Below are 19,845 nucleotides of genomic sequence, written 5' to 3' on the forward strand. Positions count from 1 at the left end.
TTTGGGACGGATTAAAAAGAAAAATGTATCATATAAATTGGGACGGAGGGAGTATGTGTCATTACCTCAGTTATCACTTAATTACAACAAATCTACATGACATAATATTTTTCCTACTCCCTCAATTCCAAAATAAATAAATTTTTAGGGTTATGATCAGTGGCGTACGCAGAATTTTTTGTAAGCAGTGTTGACATTTTAATAGAGGCAATGCATAGTTGTCGCACCGAGTTCATCTACACTCAACACTTTCAACGTGAAGCATAAATTTATGTGTAGAAAATTATTGCAATTGCAACAAGTGATATATATAAATATAATATGTTCAATACTAAGAACCTAAAAGATTGGACCATCCAGAAAAAAAAAAGGAAAAAAAGCCCATGGAGTTATAATCCTTGACACGCCTCTACATTTTAAAGAAATAAAAAATAAACGAGCATTGAAACCACATCGTATTTAAAAAATACAATTTATATAGAGTAGTTGCCAGCGGGGATGCTTTATTTTTTTATTTTCTTTGTAAATAAGGTTATTAATAGGAAAAGAGGAAACAGTAATTGGGTTAACAGTTCTATAAAATGGACTCAGCGATACTGCCATTTAAATTGCAAATTCTTGGTCACCATAGCATCATTGCAAAGAAGTTTCTTTTTGCTCCTCTTAAAAGTAGTCCACTGTAATTGAAATTACAGAACACTTCATCCCTTTGGGTGTGTTTGGTATGACGGAAAATGTTTTACACGTGTTTTTTCAAGAAAATATTTTCTCAAAAAATAAGTAATTTTTCTACTCATTTTTTTGTATTTGATACGCAAGTTGGAATAAGAGCATTTGCATATATTCAAAACAAAGCACTATGAGATTTTTTAATTCGGTGTGCAACTTCTAGTCGTGGGAGGTAGGTGGGGTGGGAGGTTGGGGTAGGGCGGGGGGTTAGGTGGGGTAAGCGGTGGGGAGGGGGGGTAAGTTTTTTTTTCTTTCCATTTTTTATAATTTTTTTTTATTAAAGTAAATAATATATATGAAATAGAAAATTCGGGAGAGGGAGCACGGTGGTGGTGGGGGTAAATGAAATTATTTTTCATTTTTTATAAAAGTAAAATAAAATATATGAAATAAAAAATTCGGGAAAAAGGGAGTAGGGGTGGGTCTGAGGTAGGACGGGTGGGAAGTTGATGGTAGGTGGGAGTTGGCGGGACGTAGGGAGGGGGTTAGGGGTGGGTGCGTGGGTGGTTAGGTGGGGTATGGGTAGGTGGTGGGGTGGTGCTAGGTGGGGTGGAGTTGGGATGCATTGGTGTGTTTTTATTGAATTCGGAAAATATTTTTCCTTTGAATTTTTAAGAAAAACATTTTTCAAGATATTTTATATAACCAAACAAGAGAAAATAAGAAAACATTTTCCGTCGTACCAAACACACCCTTTGTGTATAATTTTTTTCTTAAATAATAGAGATTTTGAGCCACCTTGCATGTACTTCAATTAACTAATCTACTACCTCTCATAATTAACCAGTAACTCTGGGTATCAAAACTTTAGGCAAATGAGCATACAGAACCTTTCATCCGTTTGTGTATCTTAAAATTACACAGGATGTATATTGTGGTTGAATTATTCAAACTCATAAAAGTTACGTAATGTTTCTCCGAATAGGTACAAAATTATATATTCCCTCTATTTCAATTTGTTTGAACTTATTTCCTTTTTAGTCCGTGTCAAAATGAATGACCTCTTTTCTAATTTGAAAACAAATTCACTTTATGAATGATTTACAGCCACGCAAATTTTCAAGACTTATTTTGAACCACAAGTTTCAAAAGTCTTCCCTCTTTCTTAAATGTCGTGTCCAGTGAAATGGGTTCATATAAATTGAAACGGAAGGAGTATATAAATAAATGACCTCCATACAATAAACTCTTCTTTTCTATTTTTTGCCTTTTCTATATCTTCGCACAATTTATCAAGGGGTAAGGGAGGCAAAGAGCAAGTAATAACAGTTATAGAAGAAGAAAATCATTGTTGGCTATATACTAGACATTTTTAATTTCCTAAATAGCTTTTTACATTCTGGCTAATTTAACTATAACTTGATCATATAACTCATCATAGAACCTGTGAAGTTGTTCTCCTGATTATTCCTGCAAATGCAAACAGAAGAATAAGCTTTAGTGCTTTGAAAAGTGAGAAAACACAAGATTGAGAAGGCAATTTATTTTTGACTAGTACCTCGGGCAATGTACTCGATGATGAATCAGATTTAGCTTCCGATAATTCTTCAGATATCCGTGCCTCTGATTTCTCATTCGAATAACTGCAAAAATGAATTTCAAGCATGAGGAAAATGCCACTCCTTTTTGATGAAGTTCTAGTGTATATATTATAACATGCAAAGACACTTAGCATTTCAAAGTATCAAGAATGATAGAATTTGAAGCCAAAATCTAATATAAGGCGTTAGAACAGAGAACATAAAATGTGAAAGCGAAGTCATGGCTATTGAAAGGTTTAAAACAGTTAAAGGATGGTTTTTTCATACGGCAAAGGAGACAAATAAAATACTCCATAAAAGAATTGACAGGAAAAACAAGCAACATCCATGGCATGACGACAGAATGTCTTTTGTAAGTTTTTCCTTAAAATTTGCTAAAAATATACAAACAATTTCCGCATACTAATTTGTCGGTTATATGAAAGCAATTGTAAAATTGAATCAGAAACTACTCACGTTGAGAGAATAGTAACCCAGACCAGTTCAACACAATCCACCCAAAGGAGTCTTTGCTCAAGAGGAACAACACCATAAGTTATTAGGTGAGCAAATGGCCAAAGTTTCCACCCTGCCTGAAATAATTAAGAACTGATTTAGTACTCTCCAAGACATCCAGATGTCAATTTGATTGCTACTAAACTAGAATTGATAAAGACATTCATGATTAGTTAGTGAAAGAGTTGAACTCGATAAATCACCCACTCTACACCTTTTTGGAGTAAACACAGACAAATCTATCTCTCTTTTATTTTTTATTTTATGACAGTGGTGTGCAGACTAACTTGTGTACAAAATCTCAGTTTCTTATAATGTATTGGCCACATCAACAAAATAAGCCATGCCAAGCAGAGTTCATTAACAATTAAAGGAAGACGGGCATAGACGCCAAAGGATGCCACGTTTTAGGAGTATCACATAGCTTGCAGCAACGAACTCTTTCAAGGAATATAAGCACATACTCTATATAAAATGCATTTGTAATAGCGCAAGATCTAAGAGAAGAACAGTTCATGGAACATTTTGTGATTCAACCTGAAGATCAACTCCAATGGTACAAATAGCTTTCTCATATTTCAACCACTCAGCTGAAATGATACAAACACTTCTTCATGATTTTATCGGTTTGAAACTTTAAATTTACATGGCTTTCACTAAAATAGCTATAAGACAAGACATGGAGTTCCTTCTATGCTCATGATGTCAAAATTCTAACGGAAATAGAAGCAGCTAACTTCAACAGCCAGAATTCGGCCACTTAAACTTCATTTGCATTAGGGAGATGACAAAGAGTCATAAGGGTTAATCAGCAGCAATGTCATTAGTTTGGTTGCGGGCTTCATTTTTCCGAATCAAAATTTGAAGGACATATATAAACATTTAATATACAAACGTAGTAACTATTCCAAAGAGAACTCCTTGAGTTCAGGAACAACTGTTCTCATTCAACAGGTGGAATTCTATAAGGATTGACCAATGTGAAAATTTTACCACTCTGGACATACTGCTAGCTAACACGCACCCTGCGGGCCATCTTAGGTCTCAAGTAGAACTGAAAAGTAACATCATTCTTAAACTTTCCAGTTCCTTATGGCAATACTTTTTTTTAATAACCATGGTGTCTAGCCCACCAAGGCTTGGACAAATGGGAAGAAATCGCCTAGTGTTTTTTGCCTCAGCTGAGATTTGGACCTCATGGTTCTAAATTAACTTCATTGATCACCAAGCCACACCCTTGGGTGCTAGTACCTTATGGACATACTAAAAAGATATATCATAAAAAAGGAAACAATATTTTGGTTTTGAAGATATGCTCTGCTGAACCAACATAGACCAACTTAAAATTCTTGAGCTAACACTCTGTTGTTCCCGTTATAGCTATAGTCTAACTTCTGATCATTAAATAATAAATATATTAAACACTTTAAGATACAGCATCATTAAAAGAATTCCTTACTGTTAACATGGGCCAAAACGTGGTTTTGAGCTCGCCAAAAATGTTGGCAGCAGATTCAAGACGCAAGAAACCAAGGACCACAAAATAGATGCTATTCCAAATTGCTGCCCAAATGGTTTGGTCAAAAGCGACTTTAGCAGGAACCACCCACCAGTCGGATGGGAAAAGAGCCTGTAAGTTAGAGTTGAACCTTTTAGTTTTCACCAAATATGTCAAAAAATACGGATGATCAATCGAGATATATACGAGCCACAAAGCATCACCTCACAAAATTGGTAATAGTAGTGGGAAAGGGAACCATGAAGTGAAAATCCAACAAGACCAGATCTAAACATGCGAGTTCGATCAAATTCAAGAAGAGGCTTCCCTTCATAGCACTGTAAATCCACGTAACAAAATAAAACAAATTAGATCAATTAAAACAGCTCACAATATTTCGGAAGAGTTTAACTTCCATAAAGTAACTTCAAGTAACTATTCAGACATTACTTACTTGAGCGATCCAGTCTCCTAGAGCGTAGACAATACCACTAATTGCCATTTTAGCTAAAACAGGATTTGCTTTCAGCGCTTCTTCATATGCAATCCAGTTGTGCTCCGGGGCATATCTCAGTATCTCGTAAAGGGTCCACCCCTGAGTATACAATCAAGAAAATTAAATCCATACAAGGGGGGGAAAGAAAAGCAGGCTGCAATATGTTGAATTATGTGATAATCTTATCTAAACGATTAAGCTATTAGAGAGGATACATTTTTATTCACATATCTTCAACACACGCCCTCGTGAAAGTTGTTTTTGATAAAGGGTGCCATGTCAAATTTTGTGACTATTTCATCTAAAAGCTTAACAGCTAGAAAGTGTATACTTTTATTTACCTAATCATCACTTTAACAATGGCTATCCAACTTAGTTCATTCCTTTTGCCTTCATTTAGCCCTCTGAAAAATCCAATCCTAATAACCTTTATGATCACCAGGGGCAGAGCTACCATACTTATGTATAGGTTCGGAAGAATCCAATAACTTTTGCTTATACAGGAAATCTATTAAATATGCATAAATATTTAATTGCAAATCCAGTAACTAAATAGCTACGGTTTGGTGGAAAATTAGAACCTATAAACTTCAAATTCTAGCTCGGTCCCTAATGATCACAAGAGGGTAATTGAAAAATATTACTTTAAAACCTTTTTTTTTCCCTTTCTGATATGAAATATCCAAAAGCAAAAAAAGATAGCTATAAAAAGACTTACATGCCAATACTCATGATCTATGGTGAGTAACTTTGTGATAGCAAGTGTACCAGCACCAAGTACAATTGAAGCATTAAAGAATCTATCTTTATCCAACAAAATGGACAATAAACTATTCTTGGTTTCATCAAATTCAGTTCCATCTGTATCTTTCTTTTCATTTTCTTGACTGGTCTCTGCTTCCCTATCTTCTGTGACAGTATTTATTGGACAAACAAGACTAATTCTTGATGGGGTTTTTAGTGAATTTTGTATAGTCAAGGGTGGAGAAAAGTTGATTGAGAAAGTTTGAGTTTTTCTTGGTTCTTGAAGAGATTTTGAGGGAAAAGAGAGGATATTGGTAGTAGCAAAATTGTTGAGAGCTGACATGATTGGTTTGTTATTTTTGCAAAAGAGAGAGAAGTTTGAAGAAGAAAATGAAATAATTTTATGTCTGTCCTTGGTAGGTAGTTTGGTCGGTGGGCAGCAAACGTATTGAAATAAGTTTGTATTTGGTCAATTAATTTAAAAATCATTTTTAAACAGCAATTAGTGTTTGACCAAATTTTTAATAAGTGCTTCTAAGTAGGGTCGGGCATAAACACCGAAAATCGAAAAATCGGATCGAACCGAATTAATCCGGTTTTTTGATTTCGGTTTTTTAGGTTTTTCGATTCGGTTTCGGTTTTTTTTATAACAAATTCGATGTTTCGATTCCGGGTCAACAGTTCTTCGGTATTTCGGTTTAACCGATTTTTTTTTTTTTTTGAAGATTTACTACATGAATACAATTTTTTTTTGGGAAATAAAACATAAGTAGACAATAATATTATAATATTTACATACTCTTAGCAACTAAATGTTATTAAACATTACATGGCAGGTTAAGTTTTTTATAGTAAATCAATTGCTATATATAAGGAAACTCTTCAGATGTGAATAACTCCAATACCTATTTGTTGTTCATAGTATAACTACTTTTATACAATTTCATACTTCCTCCTTATTCTGCAAGATTTTTTTCCAGCGTTTTTTTCTTACCTTTTCTACTTCCTCCTTATTCTCAACTTCTTTCATTGTTCCATAAAAAATAAAATCTCAGTTTTCATTTAACACTACAGGATATTGAACACAAGTATAATAATAATTTGAGTGTTGATTTTTATTATATATAGTATAATAAAAATGTTATACATAGAATAATATTCATATAATTTATTTCACCTATTATAATAAATTAGATATAACTCACATAATTTGATTATACACTATATAAAATTTTATATACCTCGTATGATTTTATTATACGTTGTATAATACATTATATTACTATATTATATAAGAGCAAATGTGAGGACTTTTGTAGTCCTCACAATAATTTTCCAATTTTTTTAAAACTTTTTAATTAATTACTTTTATGTCCTAATCTTATTTATTTAAGTCAATTTTTTTGTTTTTTGTTTTTAAAGTCTACTTTTCAAAAGCTATCGAACCTGGGGACTTTTGTAGTCCTCACAATAATTTTCAATTTTTTTTAAAACTTTTTAATTAATTACTTTTAGGTCCTAATCTTATTTATTTAAGTCATTTTTTTTGTTTTTTGTTTTTAAAGTCTACTTTTCAAAAGCTATCGAACCTCCTACCTCATTTTTCACGTTCTTTGATTTTCTGATTGGTGCTCGATATCCGCATTTGAGCCCAATTAATCCAGATAATTCGCACTGTATCGCGCCTATTCGGGGGGAGCGCTTCCTCCAAAGATTTTTTTTCCATATCCATGTTCGAACCCCTAATCCCTAATTAAGAGAGGAGCAGCTCCATCCGCTGCACAAGTTAAATTATGTATTTGTCTTAAAAGTTCATTAACTATGTATAGATTATTTATTTAGAACTAAATAACTTCAGAAAATTAGGATACATAAGTTATAATGTCAAATTTTGGCTCCAAATTTGATTTGAATTAAATAATTTCATCAAAATGGAAGTTAAAATATTAAAGGAGTGGAATGAAAATTTGCTTTCATATAACTACCCACTTGTGGGACTACAATGGGTATATGGTTGTTGTTGTTGTACACTTGTACTAACACAAATTATATTTCTTTAGTTAAAATATCTACTTTTATATCTTGAGTTTGGGCCCGGGCTTAGCACGGGCCTCACATAACTAGTATTGTATATAGAAGATATTATCTTGTATGTGTGGATGATAACTATGGTTGGATTCTAAAATCATCAAACCTTCAAACATTTAGTCTAGCGTAAACCTCTGTAACTCGAAGCAATCAAGAAGGAAAATGAAAATAAATAGAGAGATGTGTAATTGCTAAAAAAAACGAATTAGAATAACCGAAACCGAACCGAACCAAACTTCAAAAAACCGAACCGAACCGAACTAATTCGGTGCGGTGTTCAGTGTCCACTTTCAAAAAACCGAAACCGAAAAACCGAACCGAAAAACCGAACGCCCACCCCTACTTCTAAGTGTATTTTTCTCAAAAGCGCTCTTAAAAAAATATTTTTGGACAAAAACTATTATTTTTAGCTTCAGAAAAATAGCTTCTGATACTTTTCAAAAGTACTTATTTTTTCCTAGAAATTTGACCAAACACCTCACTTTTTTAAAATAAGTACTTTTGAAAAAAAAAAACACTCTTGGAGAAAAACAAGTTTGGCCAAACAGGCTATTACTCCTTATAAAAAACAGAAAAAGTGTCAAACATTTTGGTAGAGGAACATTTCATTTATGTGGACAATTAAAAAAATATATGTTAGGAGGTTATTTTGCTAGTAAGAACTTATTCGTATTCGATATCTACATAAAATTAAATAATTTGACTTTTGGTCTGAACTTTTTACAAATCTTCCACAACCAAAAGGCCTGATGAGATGGTTAGGATTTCTTCATACTTAATAAAAGGTCTCAGGTTCGAAAAAAAAAAAAAACTCCTTGTTAGAAAGTGTTTTTAACAATTATAATGAGTTTATTGATACAAATATGAAATAATCGGGTTGTTAAGATTCAGATACCGAATTGTTAAATAAAAGAATGAATTTTCCAACTTCTTATACTATATGAATAGAGCTCTTTGCAAAGTAAGTTCTGATGTTACTCTAAAAACTCGCAAGTCTACTACTTCAGAATAACTTCGCATTGAAGTTTCATATGGCTGAGTTCCAATAAGTCATTTTTATTTGAAAACTTCAGCCATATGAAATGCATGTCTTAAGTTGTTTCGAAATAGATAGACATGCAAAATGTTTTTGAAAAAGACTAGATACACATTAAATAATGGTGTCCCAAGAAGGTGCTCCCCTGGATTTTTACAATTCTTTCTAAATTCAAAGTACTTCTCACCGTGGAAAAAGAAGAATATAGACATAGAATGAATTAAAAAAAACAGAAAATAAACTTGTATTTAATCTATTTGAAACAAAAAGTCAAAAACAACAAACTCACTAATGAAATCCTATATAGCATTAGGAGGAGATATTAAAGTCTCCACATATGTTATTGCCCAACTGCGGCATACTGATTCTTCAAGCTCAGCAACTTTAAATTCTCTCAACTTTCTTGTCTGCAAATCATAAACTTGAAATTTATCTCTTACAAACAACATTTCTCCATCCTTCACAAATCCCACGGGCACATGTTGTACCCAAAAATTGTCATATGAGCTATGTGGAATTTTAGTTCCCAACATTTTACTCCATGAACCATTAATCTTATTCATACACCAAATTTCACTAGTAAAAGATTCAGCATAAAAAATGCACTCTCCTAGGGTAAACAGAATAAATGGATAGTCCTTCGTTACATATGGCAGTAATATTTCCTTAAAATTTTCATTTTTTAGACACAAACACAGGATAAAAAATTTCCGTGTGTTTGGCTCATAGATGGTAATCGTCTATAGGTATATTGCCAATCACTTTCCAAGTATTGCTTTTCGTCGAGAATATATGAACATTATAACCACTTGCACGAACTTGAGGCACTACTCGAATAATTTTGTAATCGTCAAGAGAAGAAATGTAGCCTAAACCATACAAAGCGGAAAAGATCTCCTCCTCCTCCTTAACGGGGATTGGAGGAAAGATTTTTCTTGATTCTCCGGTGGCAGGATTCCATAAAAAGATAATTCTATCGAAAGATAAAGCTATAAGAAAAAAAAAAATCGTTGCAATAACTCATGAATCTTCTACTCAACGAATAATTGATTCCCTGGGGAGGCCCAATACGTATGAGATACATGTGAATCGTGTTGTAGCGGGGCGCCTACGGAGTAGTAGAAGTGTTCTTTACAAGCCACGAGGATTTTTTGACGATTTATAGTACACGTTTTGTCATTAAGATCGATGAATTGACGATCTTCAATTAGAAAACGCCATGATTTGCAAACGCGTTTGAACCGTACAAGGGATTGCATCGAAATTTGTTTGAGTATATGGATGAGGATATCATGGGGAAAGTGATCGGACATTCTTGATATCAAAAATGATTTTTGGCTTGAGCTGCTGCTTTTGATGGGGAAGATACTTGTTCCCTAGGGTTAGGGTTTAATATTAGTTAAGAAAATATATCATGAAAGTTGCCTTATTTTTTTTTGTAAGAACAGGATTTTAATTATACATTGCAATTATTTTTCCCCATGGCAGCTATTTTGCATTTTCCCCTATGGTGTGACAACTTGAACGTTTGGAATAAATTTTTTAAGAAATATATATTAAAAATTGATTTTGCTAAAATGACCAGCTAGATTATTCTATTGCCTTCTCAAAGGGAGAAGAAAGCAACAAAAATAGAGTTCCAACTTGATGTTCAATTCTTCATATGATGATTCAACGAACCCATTTTCACTATAAAAGGTTACGGCAGAATGACAAGTATGTCTCTATCCTTAATAAGAGATCCCAGTTTCAATTGTTGGTACCCTTGTAATGTAGTTGCTTTTGGTAGGACTCGCTTTACCCCTAAAGTGAAACTTCCCGACATGAAACCCAATTAGTCAGGTTCAAAAGCGGATTCCAAATTGTGAATTTTTTTGTGCAAATCCAAATTCATTGAACTCCAAAGCGGATATCGACAAGAACCTATTTTCTACGAAGTCTATTCTACGTTTGCAGCTTTAGTCAAATTTCAACCAAAATGTGTGGCTTATAACGTAGCAAAAAAGCCCTTATCCTATATGCAATGCAACCATCGTTGTCTTGTTGTTCTATTGTGAGAACTAATATAAGATCACATTCTAGAATCCTATTAATGTATTTTTTTTTCTTCTTCTTCTTCTTCTCTTTGCATCATTTGCCAACTTGAAAACGATATATACCTTCTCTTTTGCCGAAAGCGAAACATAATTGGTCGGAGACTTAGGCCTCATTTGTTTTCATTAAGATTAAGACTTCTGAATCTGAATGCAAATCTGAATGATTAAGATGTTGTCTCTAGATCTAAACACTAAATGATTACAACTGTTTGTTTTTCAACATTTGAATGTGCATAATGTATTTACTTACATAATAAATATACAATAAATAAAAAAGTAACTAAATATTAGAAAATAAATATAAATATACTAAAATAAAATTATTGGCGCCGCTTTATGATAATGAAACCAACCAGCAAATTCTGAGTAGCTTTATCGAGATCAGAAGCATATATATATATATATATATATATATATATATATATATATATATATATATATATACATGTTCGCTAGTGATGGTGGAAATGCTTTGTGGTGGTGGTGCGGTGATAGTTGTGATGGTGGAGGTGGTTGGTGTTGTAGTGACTGGTGGGATGATGGCGGTTGGTAGTCGTTGTGATGGTGGGGTTGGTTGATGTTAGTAATTGATGGTGCTGGCTAAAGAATGTGTGGTGATTAGCAATGGTGCTGGTTGTAGTTGGCAGCTGTGTTAGTTATGATGATAGAGGTTGGTGGTCATGGCTGGTGGTTGGCAACGGTGGTGGTGGTTGTGATAGCAGAGGTGGTTAGTGGTGGTCGGATGGGTGGATGGTAGTGCGTCGGTGAGGGTAGGGGTGGATATTGGGGGTTAGGAGGGTGTTGATAATGGTGGTTACGATAGCAGAGGTGGTTGGTGGGGTGAGGGGCGGAAAGGGGTGGGGGTTAGGGAGGGGTGGTTGTGGTTGTGGTGGTGAGGGTGGGGGTTGGAGTGGGGTTGTGGTGGTGAGGATGGGGGTTGGAGTGGGTGGTACTAGTGAGGGTGGGGCCGTGGGGGTGGATAGAGTGGTGGTAAAACTTATCCATAAAAAAGTATCTCTTAATGATATTAAGACTTTGTTCAAGATCTTAATGATTAAGCCTCTCATTCAGACCAAATAAATGCTTAGATTTTAATGTAAACAAATATACTTAATGACTTAAGGTCTGAACCATTCAAATTCAAACTTCCATTAAATGCAAACAAATGAGAAGTATCATTTCACTCACTATTCTTTTGTGTCAATAAGAACGAATATATATGATAAATTGTTTAAGTTTATATATACTGTCCAAGTAACATTTTTTTGCGCAGGTTGCCCTTCTTTTGGGTTGGTCTTTAATTTTTGCCCTTCGCTTAAAACTGTGGCTGAAAATACCCCGAGGTTCTGGTTTCGAACCCCCCGCTCAGTCAAACAAAAAAAAAATCGCAAGGCAAGGCTTTGCAAAAAATCTGCCTTATGCAGTAGACTTTGGTTAAAGCATAACTAAAAGTTTTCCTTATAAGGCAAATTAGTCTGTCGTATTCGGCAGACTTTTAGTTATGCGTTAGACTTTTTGCAAAGTCTTGCCTTGCGATTTTTTTAATTTATTTTTATGACTATGCCGGGGTTCTAACCCAGAGCCTCAGCGTATTTTAGGTGAAGGGTAAAAATTAAAGACCAGCAATTTGAGGGGCAAAAATTAAAGACCACCCCCAACAAAGGGCAATCGTGCAACAATGGGTTGGACCTTCTTCGTCATGTCCTAATAATGTGGTTTGTGTAAATGATTTAGTATGTTGACCTTACATTCACCATTTGGATATCAGTAAAAACTTATTCACATCCGGTATTTACATCAAATTATACTAATTTATTATAGTAAGTAATAAATTAAGATAAAAATTTGCATTAAATAATTATGAATTAGTGATAAGAGTGCATGTAAATACATGTCCTATATCAATTGGATTAATATAAACACTGAATACGTATGAGTTTTCTCTCTTAAATATCTATAGGAATTGAATCATGAGTCGCCAATATGAACTAACCCGACCTGATTAAAAGAAAAAAGTGGAGGGAAGTTACCACAAAGTAACCACCCACACCCTCTATAATGATCGTGTATATAAGTGTGTGGGATCAGTTTCTTTTATTGAAGGTGCTTCTCTCCTTTATAGAAGAAAAAGAAACAAATTGTTGTAAGTTGGATGCCCATCACATGAACTTGGGCACCAAGTATGTGTGGCCATCAAGTTGTTAACTCATTTCCACCCACCAAGTTGTTAACTTATTTCCTCCTATAAATAGGAATTCATTTGTAGAAGTTATATATATATATAATAAATTCCTCTCTATATACTTCTCTCTTGTATATTTACTTCATAGTCTTTATTTTATAACACGTTATCAGCACGAGATTCTGTCATCTTGAGCAAATACTTTGAAAGTCTCGAAGGTATTGACTTTTTTTTTTCTTAATTAATGGAAAATCTTTCTAAATGTGAATTTGTTGCCTTAGATATATCTGGCAAAAGCTACCTGTCTTGGGTACTTGATGCTAAAGTTCATCTTGATGCGATGGGTCTAGCAGACACCGTCAAAGATAAAAATCAGGCATCGAATCAAGATCGTGCCAAAGAAATGATATTCCTTCGCCATCACCTTGATGAGAGCTTGAAAATGGAATATCTCACTGTTAAAGATCCTCTTATGTCGTGGAATAATTTAAAAGATAGATATGACCACCTGAAGATGGTTGTGCTTCCACAAGCACGTTTTGATTGGATCCATCTGAGGCTACAAGATTTTAAATCTATTTGGGCGTATAACTCTGCCATGTTTAAAATTATTTTTCAGTTGAAATTATGTGGTGAAAATATCACTGATCATGATATGCTGGAGAAAACATTCTCCACTTTTCCTGCCTCGAGTATGCTCCTGCAGCAGCAATACCGAGAGATGAAGTTCAAGAAATATTCTGATCTAATCTCACATCTTCTAATGGTTGAACAACATAATGAATTATTAATGAAAAATCATGAAAGCTGACCTACTGGTACTGCCCCATTCCCTGAAGTGAATGAGACAAATTTTCGCCATTCTAGGCATGGAAGAGGTAGTAGCCCCAGTCGTGGTCATGGCCGTGGTCGAGGAAGAAATTTTAATCATGATTCTCGTCTTGCACCAAATAATACCCTTCACCACCAGCAGTGTAAAAAGAAGGTGAAAAGCATAAAGTTGTGCAAAAGAAAGATTCAGAAAATAAATGCTACCGATGTGGAGGAAAGGGGCACTAGTCACGTACCTGTCGTACGCCAAAGCATCTAGTTGAGCTTTATCAAGCCTTCCTCAAAAAGGTAGAAAAGAATGCCAAAGCAAATTTTATTTCTGAAGATAATGTTGAGTCCATGTATCTAGATGTGGCAGATTTCTTTGAACTCCCTGAAGAAAAAATAGATCATCTGATCGGTGATGGATCTGTAATAGTTTAGATATTTTCATCCATGTTATTACTATTAGCTATAATAGTTATGTTTCCATAGTTATGTAAATAAAGTTTGTGTAATGCTTTCTTTAATAATAATAATATCTACTTTCATGTTCACTTTGTCTATTCTTTCATTTTGAAGTACATATGGAAATTCCTCAGATTTTATTTGGATCAATGACCAATCATGAAGATATTTGTGTGATTGATAGTGGAACAACACGTGCCATATTCAAAGATGAGAAATATTTTTCTCACTTGCGTAGGAAAAGGGGAAATGTTAATACAATTTCTGGCAATTCGAAATTGATTGAAGGCTCCGGAAGAGCTACTATATTTCTGCCTAAAGAGACGAAACTTGCTATAAAAGATGCATTATTCTCTTCTAAATCCCCAAGAAACTTGTTAAGTTTCAAAGATATCCGCTGTAATGGGTATCACGTTGAGACATTAAACGAAATAAATGATAAATATCTTGCCATTACAAAGAATGTCTCCGGCCAGAAACATGATTTGGAGAAATTACCAACATTTTCTTCTGGTCAGTATAATGCAGAAATTAGTACAATTGAAGCACACTCGATCGTAAACCAGAAGTTTAATGATTCAAGTACTTTTGTGCTTTGGCATGACCGAATAGGTCACCCTGGATCAATAATGGTGAGACGAATTATTGAAAATTCAAATGGGCATCTAGTTAAGAGTGGTGAATTTTCATGCGCCACTTGTTATCAAGGTAAATTGATAGTTAAGCCATCACCAATGAAAGTTGACATTGAATCTCCTTCCTTTCTAGAGCGTATACATGGGGATATATGTGGACCTATTCATCCACCTTGTGGGTCATTCAGATATTTTATGGTCCTAATAGACGCGTCTTCAAGATGGTCTCATGTGTGCCTCCTATCGTCTCGCAACCTGGCGTTTGCGAAATTATTAGCACAAATAATACACTTAAGGGCACAGTTTTCGGATTATCTCATTAAGGCTATATGCCTCGATAATGCCGGAGAATTTACGTCTCAATCTTTTGATGATTATTGTTTGTCAGTTGGGATAAAAGTTGAACATCCTGTAGCTCATGTTCATACCCAAAATGGCCTTGCTGAGTAATTTATTAAACGACTACAACTGATAGCAAGACCACTACTTATGAAAACACGGTTGCCCACTACCGTCTGGGTCATGCTATCTTACATGCAACATCTCTTATTCGTCTCAGACGAACTCATTATAATAAATACTCCCCGTCACAATTAGTATTTGGTCATGAACCAAAAATTTCTCATCTCCGAATCTTTGGATGTGCTGTATATGTGTCGGTAGCACCACCACAACGCACTAAGATGGGCCCCCAAAGAAGGTTAGGAATATATGTTGGGTTTGAATCACCTTCTATTATTCGCTATCTTGAGCCATTGACGGGAGATTTATTCACTGCTCGATTTGCAGATTGTCGATTTGATGAAATAAATTTTCCACAATTAAGGGGGTAGAGAAAAGAAATCAGAAGAGAAATTGTGTGGAGAGTTTCATCACTATCTCATTTTGATCCACGTGCCCCTATATGTGAACAGGAGATCCAGAAGATCATTCACTTGCAAAAAATAGCAAATCAAATGCCAGACGCATTTACTGATTTGAAAAGAATAACTAAGTCACATATCCCTGCAGAGAATGTGCCTATCCGAATTGATGTCCCAAAGGAAAATCTACTAGTGTCATAGCCTCTGAATCTCATACACGCCTGAAGCGTCATAGGCCATTGGGTTCTAAGGATAAAAATCCTAGAAAAAGAAACACGAAAAATGATCAGAATGACACTATGAAAGAATATCATGAAGATATTCAAGATCTGATTAATCTTGATATTCCTGAGATATTAGGGAACCCGAGACTCAAGTGAGTAAAGAACTATCATTGAGTTCTTCTAGTGATGGGATAGATTTGAATCGATCGAAGATTATGGTGGATAATATTTTTGCATATAATGTTTCACTGAATATTATGAAAGACATTGAGGATCAGGAACCTCAATCTGTCGAAGAATGTCGATGAAAATATGATTGGCCAAAATAGCAAGAGGCAATTCAATTAGAATTGAATTCACTTACCAAACGTGAGGTTTTTGGACTGGTAGTCCAAACGCCTAATGGTGTAAAACCAGTTGGCCACAAATAGGTCTCTGTGCGGAAAAAGAATGAGAGAAATGAAATTGTGAGATACAAGACACGTCTTGTTGCACAAGATTCTCTCAAAGACCCGGTATCGACTATGAAGAAACATATTCACCGCTATGGATGGCATAACATTTTGATATTTCATCAGTTTAGTTGTACATGAAAACCTTGAAATAAATCTGATGGATGTGGTTACAGCTTATCTTTATGGCTCACTTGATAATGGAATCTATATGAAAATTCCTGAAGGATTTAAAATACCTGAAGCAATTAGTTCAGAGTCTCGGTAGATGTATTCAATCAGATTACAAAGATCGTTGTATGGTCTAAAACAATCAGGGCGCATGTGGTACAATCGCCTCAGTGAGTGCTTGGTAAATGAAAGTTATATAAATGATGTCATTTGTTCATGTGTTTTTATTAAGAAAAAAAAATCAGAGTTCGTTATACTTGCTGTTTATGTTGATGACATAAACCTAATTGGAACTCCAAAAGAGCTCCAAAAGGCGATTGAATATTTAAAGAAAGAATTTGAGATGAAAGATCTCGGAAAAACAAAATTTTGTCTTGGTTTGCAGGTTGAACATTTAGCAGACGGGATCTTTATCCATCAATCTGCTTATACCGAAAAAGTTTTAAAATGATTTTACATGGACTATGCGCATCCTTTTTCCAATGGTTGTTCGCTCACTTGAAGTGAGCAAATATCCGTTCCGACCTCAGGAAGAAAATGAAGAACTTCTTGGTCCTGAAGTACCATATCTTAGTGCAATTGGTGCACTTATGTATCTTGCTAACGCTACAAGACCTGACATAGTGTTCTCAGTTAATTTGCTAGCAAGATATAGCTCTTCTCCTACACGAAGACATTGGCACGGAGTAAAGCATATATTACGATATCTAAAGGGAACTAGCGATATGGGTCTGTTTTATACTAACAAAGGTAGTATAGATCTTGTTGGTTATGAAGACGCAAGTTATTTATCTGATCCACATAAAGCTCGATCTCAAACAGGCTATATGTTTACATGCGGAGGTACTTCTATATCATGGCGATCTACAAAGCATTCCATTGTTGCTACTTCTTCAAATCATGTTGAGATAATCGCTATTCATGAAGCAAGTAGAGAATGTGCGTGGTTGAGATCAGTGATACATTTCATCAGAGAAAGATGTGGCTTGAAGTGTGATACAAAAATATCCACAATATTGTATGAAGATAATGTTGCATGCATAGCTCAATTAAAAGGAGGTTTCCTAAAAGAAGATAGAACGAAGCACATTTCACCAAAGTTATTCTTCACACATGATCTCCAGAAGAATGGTGATATTGATGTGCAACAAATCCGTTCAAGTGACAATCCTGCAGATTTGTTCACCAAATCTTTGCCAACTTCAACTCTTGAGAAGATAATATTCAAGATTGGAATGCGAAGATTCCGACATCTGAATTTTGGTCTTCGTCAGCGGGAGTGAAATACATGTTGTACTCTTTTTTCCTTAACCAAGTTTCGTCTCATTGGGTTTTCTTGGTAAGATTTTTAATGAGGCAGTTCTCAAAGCGTATTACTAAATATGTGTACTCTTTTTCCTTCCTTAGGATTTTTTTTTTCCCACAGGATTTTCCTAATAATGTTTTAACGAGGCACATCATCTAATTAATGGACATCCAAGGGGGAGTGTTGTAAGTTGGATGCCCATCACATGAACTTGGGCACCTTGCAAGTTGAATGCCCATCACATGAACTTGGGCACCAAGTATGTGTAGCCATCAGGTTGTTAACTTATTTCCTCCTATAAATAGGAGTTTATTTGTAGAAGTTATATATACAATCAATTCCTCTCTATATACTTCTTTTTTGTATATTTACTTAATAGTCTTTATTTTATAACACGAATGACATTTAGTTAGTGGATTCTTATGTTGATTTCAAGAAATTCAAAGTGAACTAGGAGCAACTTTTTGGATTGTAATTTCAATTCCTCTACATAATAGGTACACAATTCTTGTTCTTGTCCTCTATGTATTTATTTCTACAATATCTATATAATGGTTTAATATTCTTTTGTTATATGATATAAAATATTTACTTGTTTCAAGATTTATTTTTTCAACATTAGAAACACAATTAGTTAGGACTTAGGACATCTTTTTAAGTTGATTGCCTAACTTGGTTTGCTTTTGCACAGAAGCAACAACTATTCACCACAGAAATGTCTGCGGCGATTGTTGGGAAATTAGAATGTGTTCAAATTAAATGTCGTTTTTTATCATCGCAAAGCATTGAAAGATGAAGTGTAATCTAATCTGGATAAAAAGATACATATCTACGACCTTTTTCTCATTTCATGTTTTCTCTTGATATGTGCCTCAAAATGGTTGGAAGTTAATACCTTTTCTCTTTAAGATGAATTTAGAATTTCTAGAATATGGGCGCACTACTAAAAAAAGGAGAAAAACATGCATTACGCTGGAATTGATCTCTGTTCCTCTTGGTAAATAACTAAACTTTTAACCAAATAATATTAGATCAATTCCAAAAAATATGTACATAGAATATTTAATTTTGCGGAAAAACCGTAGATTCACGTGCTCCAAAATCTACACTTAGATACACCCCCTGCTTTTCTCAATAAAGACGAACGACATAATATTTCCTATGCCTGTTTTTACTTGTCCATTGGGAAATGATTTTAATTAATAATAAGGGTAAATTAGGAACTACGTGACAAATTATGTCTTGATTTTTCAAATTGGACAAATAAAAATAGATATTTATTTTCAGTATGGTGGACAAATAAAAGTTGACGGGAGAAGCATATGAAAGTGATAATTAATAGCTGAGCTAGCATGAAAAATTCGAATTCAAGCAATATTTAATAACTTTAATTCAAATCTTTTTTAATGAGAAATTCATTAAATTTTAGAATTCATAATATTCAAATTTGAAGAGCAAAAACTCAGAGGCGGAGTCAGGATTTAAAGCTTGTGGGTTCGGGGTTCTAATTTTTTAAAGTTATTGGGTTCTAAATTAATAATTTGTACATATTTGACAAAAAAATTGATACAAATATATGGTTCGGACCAAAATTACTGAATTTGGCCGAACCCACACCCGAAGGGCTAGCTCCGCCCCTACACAAACTTCAAAATAGAAAAAGCACGAGGAGAGAATGATAGAGAAAACAAAAAAGTAAATAAGGTTCTATGGAGATTTGAACTCGGGCTACTGGATTCAGAGTCACAATGTCCTAACCGGTAGACTATAGAACCAATTCGTCTTCCATGTTTACTATATATCATATATCAATGAAAACAAAAAAGCCCATGCTTCCGGACGCAAACTTTAAAGTAAAAACTTAACGTGGAACAGTCAAATCTTTCTATAATAGCATCGTTAGTTTTAAGATTTTTTGGTTCTTATAGTGATTGACTATTATACATCTATAATAGTAGTTGACATTTAAATAATATATGTCTGTTATAAGCAAAAAAGATATCAAATCCTA

At 34.3% G+C, this 19,845-nt stretch overlaps 1 protein-coding gene across 1 annotated transcript; it reads right to left on the bottom strand.

The window, feature by feature from the left end:
* Positions 1-1,866: 1,866 nt before the first annotated feature.
* On the bottom strand, positions 1,867-5,908 carry LOC132630625 (protein SYM1-like). The gene is made up of 7 exons (XM_060346190.1): positions 5,478-5,908; positions 4,718-4,858; positions 4,488-4,601; positions 4,225-4,395; positions 2,727-2,842; positions 2,228-2,312; positions 1,867-2,139 (listed from the first exon to the last, which is right to left on the bottom strand). Exons 1-7 carry the CDS (start codon positions 5,844-5,846, stop codon positions 2,134-2,136), a joined length of 1,002 nt encoding a protein of 333 aa, XP_060202173.1. The 5' UTR covers positions 5,847-5,908; the 3' UTR covers positions 1,867-2,133.
* Positions 5,909-19,845: the final 13,937 nt, after the last annotated feature.

The sequence above is a fragment of the Lycium barbarum genome, chromosome 1 (genome assembly GCF_019175385.1).
Source record: "Lycium barbarum isolate Lr01 chromosome 1, ASM1917538v2, whole genome shotgun sequence".
Taxonomy (NCBI): Eukaryota; Viridiplantae; Streptophyta; class Magnoliopsida; order Solanales; family Solanaceae; genus Lycium; species Lycium barbarum.

Coding starts and splice junctions, on each gene's coding strand:
- LOC132630625 (XM_060346190.1), bottom strand. CDS start 5,846: ATGTCAGCTCTCAACAATTTTGCTACTACCAATATCCTCTCTTTTCCC. Junction 4,859..5,477: donor TAGATCATGAGTATTGGCAT/GTAAGTCTTTTT, acceptor TTGTATACTCAG/GGGTGGACCCTTTACGAGAT. Junction 2,313..2,726: donor TGGGTTACTATTCTCTCAAC/GTGAGTAGTTTC, acceptor TCATTTTTGCAG/TTATTCGAATGAGAAATCAG.